This window comes from Nanorana parkeri, unplaced genomic scaffold (genome assembly GCF_000935625.1).
Source record: "Nanorana parkeri isolate BGI_ZX_2015 unplaced genomic scaffold, ASM93562v1 scaffold439, whole genome shotgun sequence".
NCBI lineage: Eukaryota > Metazoa > Chordata > Amphibia > Anura > Dicroglossidae > Nanorana > Nanorana parkeri.
Window position 1 is genome coordinate 237,441 of NW_017306707.1, and position 7,640 is coordinate 245,080.

A 7,640-nucleotide genomic window follows, 5' to 3' on the forward strand; every position below is an offset into this window, starting at 1 on the left:
GCAAAATACACCAGTACACTTCCAGACCAGTGCAAAATACACCAGTACACTTCCAGACCAGTGCAAAATACACCAGTACACTTACAGACCAGTGCAAAATACACCAGTACACTTCCAGACCGGTGTAAAATACACCAGTACACTTCCACACCATTGCAAAATAGCATTCACCTTTGGGTGCTGCAGAATGCTTTTGATCTGCTTTCAAGCTCAAGGGGACTCCAGAATCTTGGGTCACACTGTTATGGTTAGTAAAACTGGCCAATCACAGGCTCCTGGTTAGTGAGTCTGACTTCATTCATAGGGATGAATCAGTAGAATAGTTGGGTGGGAAGGACAAGGCAGGGCCTGTAATCATGAAAGCTGGTCTTTTCTGTGACAATAGAATAACACAACTTTCTAAGTTCACAGAGCTAGAAAGATCTCTGCAGGAGACCCAATGTAGTGTGCTGGCACCTGGAGATGCCTTCTCTTTGATGTGTCACTTTTCTATGTTTTGGGACCATTTGGATCACTTTAGCTAAAGTGGCTTTAGTATACTATGTGTTCATTGTCCCCTTCTTTTAAAGGTGGTGCGAAGAGTGACCCTGCACCCGTCAGTATCTGGAGATCTTACTTCATAGCAAATGAGTGGAATGAAATTCAGACAGTGCGCAAAATCAACCCCCTCTTTCAAGTTTTCATTGTTCTCTTCTTTCTAAAGGTTAATATGATAGGTTATATGTTCTTTTTCATTGACTTCTGGCAGCAGATTTTTTGATGACAAAGCATTTCAGGCAAGACCAGCTCACAGACCAGACCTTGGGCAAAAATAGGTCCTCATCCAGGTGTTGTGGCCAAATTCTGCTAGCAGAAGTCAGCAATGATGTGTTCTTGCAGCAGGGAGATTCCACACTGGAGTCCCCTAAGAGACAGAAGAAGCTGCTGTCATTCGCATTCAACTGAAATAGACAGATTAATGTGACTTTTTATAACTTGCTGCTCTTAAACTAGAATGTTTATGGAATTAAAGCGTTATCATTTATTGGCTGATTGAGATTGAAAGTTTTTTTGAAACACATTAGATTTCTTTAGGTATTGTAAACAAAAGCGTAAGACTTATCTTATCTTGAACTTATCTTATTTGCCAAAGGATTTATAATTATGTCCAAGCGCTTCTGTTATTCATACACCTCTGCCAAACAGAGGGGTTGTCTGCCAGGAGAGTGACACTGCTTTCTCCGTTAGGTGGTTTCACCCTTCTGACTGCAGCCTCTCAATTGGACAATAAAGGAGCAAAAGCTTACTGATAAGTCATCAGCTCTGCTCTCCTCTAGTGTTTGTATGTTACCGGTCAGCACATGTGCATTGTACAGTGCTGTACCTTCCTTGCCCAGTCAAGTGAGGACAAAATGCTGATAGCAAGACAGATTATTATTAGACAGGATTTATATAGCGCCAACAGTTTGCGCAGCGCTTTACAATATAAGGAAGATATTACAATTAAAATATATTTATTATTAAATGAATACACAACTGCGTTGAATGGTATTTTGTTTCGCATGAGCCCATAGTTCAGCTGAAATTGCATTTTCTATTTAGTTACTTATCCAAGGAATGGTAACACTCCAAATTCAAGCTTTCTGCCTTCAGTGATGATAATAGGGTTTAGTAATTTGCCTCTTTAAACAAAATGGTTCATTTGTAGATACTTACTGACTTTTCTGTTATTGTATTTCATTATGAGATTAGAGTTGATGGTTTTTATAATGCTTATCTGCTTTTCAGATTGTTGGTTTTGAAAACCTGGCATTACGGGATTCATCTTCCAGTCTCTCTAGAGATTCGCAAGATTATAGAGCACCGTGGAGCTGTATTCTGCGTTATGGCGTGGCCTCTGCATTGTGGCTTGGGTTTGGTTGTTTACAGGTAATTGTGAGGATGCAAAAGGCTTTTTACTATAGAGTTTTACAAAATCCACTTTAAAATTTCCATTTTTGTTTGTTGCCTGTTTTCAGATTCTGTTTTTCTCTGGAATTTATGAAAGATTTGTGGAAGACAAGATCCGACAGTTTGTTGATTTATGTTCAATGAGTAATGTAAGTAACCCTGACGCTGCTTTGTTTTTCAATATATCTAAAAAACTTGTTGCGTGATTTGGCCAATGGATTGTGTTGGACACTGATCATTATATCTGTGAATACGAGCAGACTCCACGTTGATCTTTCTTGCAGGAACAATCATCAGCCAGTTTAGAGCTATTTAGCAGATCGAGATTGCTTTTCCCTTGGATAAAGACAGGGCTGCGGTGTCTACATACACTAAACATGCCAACTTAGGCTGTATGAATATACTTGTTCTACCGTGGTTTAAAAAAAAAAATACTCAGGGGTTTTATTGTGCCTGTAGCTGTTATATTATTGGAGTGCTACTTTAGAGCAGCAGAGGGAGGAATTTATGAATCAATCTGTAGTCGTATAGTAAATCTGTCTACGCTAAAATGCTGAGTTTTAGCATGAGGTCTAGTGTGCTGAGTGAGGTGCCATCCAGTTTTCTGTGGAAAAAGGCAGCATGTCTACATTTTTCCACATTGCACATTACACCCATGTTGTGGTTTAAACTGGGCACAATTGTTTTCAATGTACCCTAGCAGTGACTGGGGGTGACTGGCATTGATCAGTTGCTGAAAAAAGCCAGCCACTGCTAACAGTGTGCTAACAGTGTGAACGAGCCCTTACTGATCCTGTTTAGCATTGTTTTGCTGTACCACAGAATTGGTTCATAGCTTTAAAACACATGCAGTCACAATTGTTGGAGGAGCAGCAGTGATATCAGCAGCAAACTCATTCAGAAGAAACAAGATAAAACTTATTATTTTTTTATTATAATTTCATTCTTTATTGCATTTTTCATTTACATAAACACAGCATCACATACAGGTCAGCAAATTGTAGAACGTATTCATAAGGTCAATGTTACAAGAATTTATATAATACTGACAATCAGTGTAAACTTGGTTAACCTTGTGCAAACATAACATAAGATAATTGATAGAGTATTACCGACGGCAGATCATGACCCATCGTCCGGCTTTCTGATTGTCTGTGAAGCCGGTGTTCTGGCGAAAGAACATCGGCTTCACTTGCCGAGGCGGCCTGGTGTCACTTGCCGAGGTGTCATCTGGCTACACACGTCGTGACCTACCTCCCAACTTCCTGATTGGCTAGGAAGCTGGCTTCACTTGTACATAGGCAGCCTGGCTTCCTGACCATCAGGGATTTGGAGATCTCCCTTTGACCGGAAGTTCCGGTATCGGAGGTAAGTATCGGACCATTTGGGCGAGTACGAGTACGAGCCAAAATACTATGTATCAGCACCGATACTAGTACATATAAAGCCTACAATTGCAACTTGCATACATCTATTTCAAGCTTCTTAGCCATCGCCTATGCAATATACGGAAAGCATACCATCCGGGAGTATAAAAAAAAACCACAACCAGTCAGGTTTTTCCACTAAAGCACAGTAGAGTATATCATTTCTTTATCTATACACAGGATTCATATATAATTTCCGCTTATACATCTGGGAAGCTTTAAAATGTCATTTATAAAAGGTATTTAGTTTGTTATAAAAACACTGGTGTGATAGAATGATCCATATTGAGGTTTAACTCCAGGCAGATATAAAAGTAACCCGTTAATACATCTCTGTAATCATCAATACATTATGAAATGCATTTTTAGTGCAAGTAACTCCTTTGCAGGACTAGTATAAGCCTCTTGCAGTCCTTGTACAGTAGAGCTGGAGTGTGAGAGGAAGAAGCAATACAATGAGCCAATCAGTTCATGTGCTGACAAGAAGTGTGCTAATAGGGGGAGAGAGTGACAGAGAGATGAGCTCATCACTGGGCTGCTTCTCCTTTCACTGTTCATTCACAGGCTGTGGCAAGTCCAGAACATCCTGGGCTCAGAAGAAGTATGTTAAATTATGCTGGCCATTAGACTGAGGGCACCTAGTGGCGGAAAAAAGTTCTGCAGGGAAAATCAATGGGATGAACGTAAATATTGTTGCAAAAGCTGGTTATGTTGTTTTATCTTTTATTGGGCTATTTATATTTATTCTGGTATTTTTGGCTGGAGTTTTGTGTTCAACAAATTGTCTCTGAGATGGTCCCATACATTGTACTTTAAACTTTATTTCCACTGGCAGATTTCAGTGTTCATATTGTCGCACAAGTGCTACGGATACTATATTCACGGCCGCTCAGTCCATGGGCATTCTGACACCAACATGGAGGAGATGAACATGAATTTAAAGAGAGAAGCAGTAAGTGAAATCTTCTGTGGATTGTGTAGATCAAAACAATTATGCTTTGTAAGCGCTAAACAGCGGCGGAACTCGAGCAGTGAAATATATACTGTCTAAATCAGGGGTCTCAAACTCAATTTAGTCGGGGGCCACTGGACACATTTTTTAGTCGCGTGGGGGGCCGCTACTATATATGGTACCAGTGTTAATGCACGGGCCACTTAGTACCAGCTCGCGGGCCGGAGTTGGCCCGCGGGCCGGTACTTTGAGACCGCTGGTCTAAATGTTGGTGTCACCTTCCACAATAGATTTTCTGTAATGTAGAATAAATATATAATGAGGTGTTCCAGGTGCCCAAGAGTGACTTCTTTAGTATGAAATTGTGGAGCAGGGCTGAAATATCTTCTGCAGTGGAGTACTCCAATGGAGTCTCTGGGAGAGAAAAAAACCAATGTGCCATTCAGTGGGCGGCCCGCACCCGGGTGACACCATTGCAGGGGTGACACCAAAATGACTGACAGTCATTTTGGTGTCACCCCCTCTAAAAAGTCGGGCTTTGTCATGGCCGGAGAGCTCAACAGTGTCAGGAGAGAGGAGGGGACCCGGCAGCATACCTCATCCGGCCAGGTGAACGTCCCCTCCTCTCTCTGTCGACGTCCATCACAAAGATGGCTGCTGGCAGGTGTCAATCAGATGGCTGTGATGGCGGTCTATCGACGCGATTTCGCACAAAACAGAGATTTGCATTCAAGTCTATGGAAGCTGTTGACGCCTCTGCAATCTGTCACGCACAACAGGCAGGAAATCGCCTGTTGTGCAAAAAGAGGCAGGAGCTATTTTCGGGCGGTTGTCGCACGGTTTGGGTCCCACAGACATCTCTATGCATTGAAAACCGCGCGACAACCACGCAGTTTTCAAAGCAAATGCGCACAAACAAGAACGCGCAAACACCGCACGGAAAACACCAGCTCAATCGCCTAGGTGTGAACCTAGCCTAAAAGTAAAACTTTGCAATAAAATGTATGTAAATGCAAAATTTGTTTTATTCTAGATAGAGTGGTAAGGGGTTATACCCTCTGTCAATGTATTTTTTTGCTATCTTTGTCTTTGCTGGAGAGATTGACCTCTCTATTTGTCCTGGTAACCATTATCACTGAAAATGTAAGTGAAAATCCAACATTTTTGAGGTGTCTTAATGGCAAAAGATGACCTGAACTTTTCCAATGGGGATAAATATTCTAGTGACAGCTTTCTAAGATAGAAATTCCCTTCACTTTTGGGATATGTCCTCTAACTTCCTGTAGCATCTTCAAAACAGGAAGTTAAGGTATATCTCCCCAGCAGTACACAAACAGCAAAAAGTAACATGGTATGCATTGTAACCTTTTCTTATTCTTTTCAAAACTAAAAAAAAAAGTTGTGCTATGCTTACACTTTCAGGGCCCTGTCACACCATCAAGAGTGCATTCCCAGGGGGCGTGGCGGTGCATTGAACTCAATGGCACCGCAGCCACGCTTCCTCCCCCCACCCACGGTGCAATCGCTGGCACCCAAACGAGTGGCACACTAGTGCCTCTGTTCAGGTACAGTGCGATCTGCAAAAAATAGTGCTTGCAGCATTTTTTGCAGATCGCACCGGACTGGAATGCAGGCACTAGTGTGCCACACGGTCGGGTGCTGGCAATCGCACTGCGGTCAGGGGGCGTGGCTGCAGTGCCATTGAGTTCAATGCATCGCCACACCCCCTCCCGCCCCAAGCCAAAGTGAGCCAGCCGGGTTGCATTCCAGTGCTTTCGGCCAAATGCTACTGGAATGCACTCTTGATGTTGTGTCAGGGCCCTAAAGAGGACCTTTACAATCAAAAATCTAATTCTACCAATGCATCCCTCTATATATGATCATTAATAACAACATAGACATGTCAGGTGTAAAATGATGTGATTTTTTAAATACCTCCCCTGAGACGATGTGCATGGTCACATGTGCCAGAGTTCAAAGAAGTAAATGGAGATCTAGTAATCTGCCCTTAGTTAGCATGGCCACTGCCGGAAGACTGGGGAAGAAAAGAGAAATAAGGAATGCAAGGAATACAAAGCCGGCAATTATCTTGAAGTATGAGTTTGTAGATTGTCATTACTAAACATTTCTAAAGGTGTGTTTGTTGTTATTTTAAAGATCTGGGTAAAGGTCCGCTTTAACAACACATGAATAAGTTACTGTTAAACCAGTATAGGTGTATAAAATAAATAACATCTGTTTTGTGCTTAAAAGTTAAAAGCATAGCTCTGAGCATACAGCGGAGCAATATTGGTTAACTGAATGTGTGTTGTAATTCCTAATAGAAGAGAACAGAACAGGCCGTAGGGCAGTGGTTCTCAACCAGCAGTACGTGTACCCCAGTGAGTACTTTAGATAGGTTTAGGGGGTAAATCTGCCTTTTATTGTAAGCAGCTCCTGCATTACATAAAATGATTGAGCTCTTAGTATTGATAGTGACTCTTCAAGGAAGTGGAGGAAGATAAAACATTGTAAGTGGTTGTCTTTTCTAGTAGACTTAAGAACTGATAGGTTTGCAATCATAACGGTTTCTGTGTCTCATAAGCGTTCTGTATATTAGTATAAATGCTTACCGCTAATTTCAGTGCTGTTTTCTTATTTGTAGGAGAACATGTGTAGTCAGAGAGGGCTACAACCAAACTCTGATATTCAGACTTTTCAGATGTCTATTTCTGGCAGAGTCCGAAACCAGTTTGACCGGATACATGACAACTTAACAAAGGTAGTAATGATCCTAGATATCGACATTTTGCAAACATCTCACTATGGCCTGCACTGAGCCTTAAAGAGTCTTTGTCTTATCTTCAGAACCATGGACCTTCTCGGTTTTTACAGAACTCACCAACCGCATCTGAACAGAGCACAAAGGCTTACCACACCATGAATAAATTCCTCAGTGCCTTCTTTGACCATGTATGTATCCTGTCTGGATTATTATTTGTAAAGCCCTTTTTCTGATTTTACATTGAGCTGTCTGTGATGAAAAGTTTACTTCCTCTATAGAATGTGGAATGGCATAAGTTTAATTGCTCATTGCCCATGTCAGTGCAGTTTACATGTTGGGTTCTGTCACTTTCTCATTCAGTATCTTTACAAGTTCTTACAAATTTCAGAATCTGCAACCATAATAAGTAACAGTCAAATGCTGGGTACACCAAGCCAGAGAACATTATGTAGATAAATAACCAATAAGGCACAGAATCGAGCAGTGAGGACCATGCACATACAGTGTCTCTTATAGCTAATAAGGCTCAAAAGGAGTACATAGTAGGTAAGGAGGGAAAGGGATAGGA

General features: G+C 41.5%; 1 protein-coding gene across 1 annotated transcript in view; it reads left to right on the top strand.

Annotated features, from left to right (window-relative positions):
• TMEM67 (transmembrane protein 67) overlaps positions 1-7,640 on the top strand; it is a 36,412-nt gene that overhangs the window by 25,179 nt on the left and 3,593 nt on the right. The window contains exons 21-26 of the mRNA XM_018560198.1: positions 570-703; positions 1,768-1,908; positions 1,998-2,078; positions 4,192-4,308; positions 6,953-7,069; positions 7,156-7,260. Coding sequence (XP_018415700.1) covers positions 570-703; positions 1,768-1,908; positions 1,998-2,078; positions 4,192-4,308; positions 6,953-7,069; positions 7,156-7,260 — 695 coding nt within the window. The remainder of the gene's footprint in view (positions 1-569; positions 704-1,767; positions 1,909-1,997; positions 2,079-4,191; positions 4,309-6,952; positions 7,070-7,155; positions 7,261-7,640) is intronic.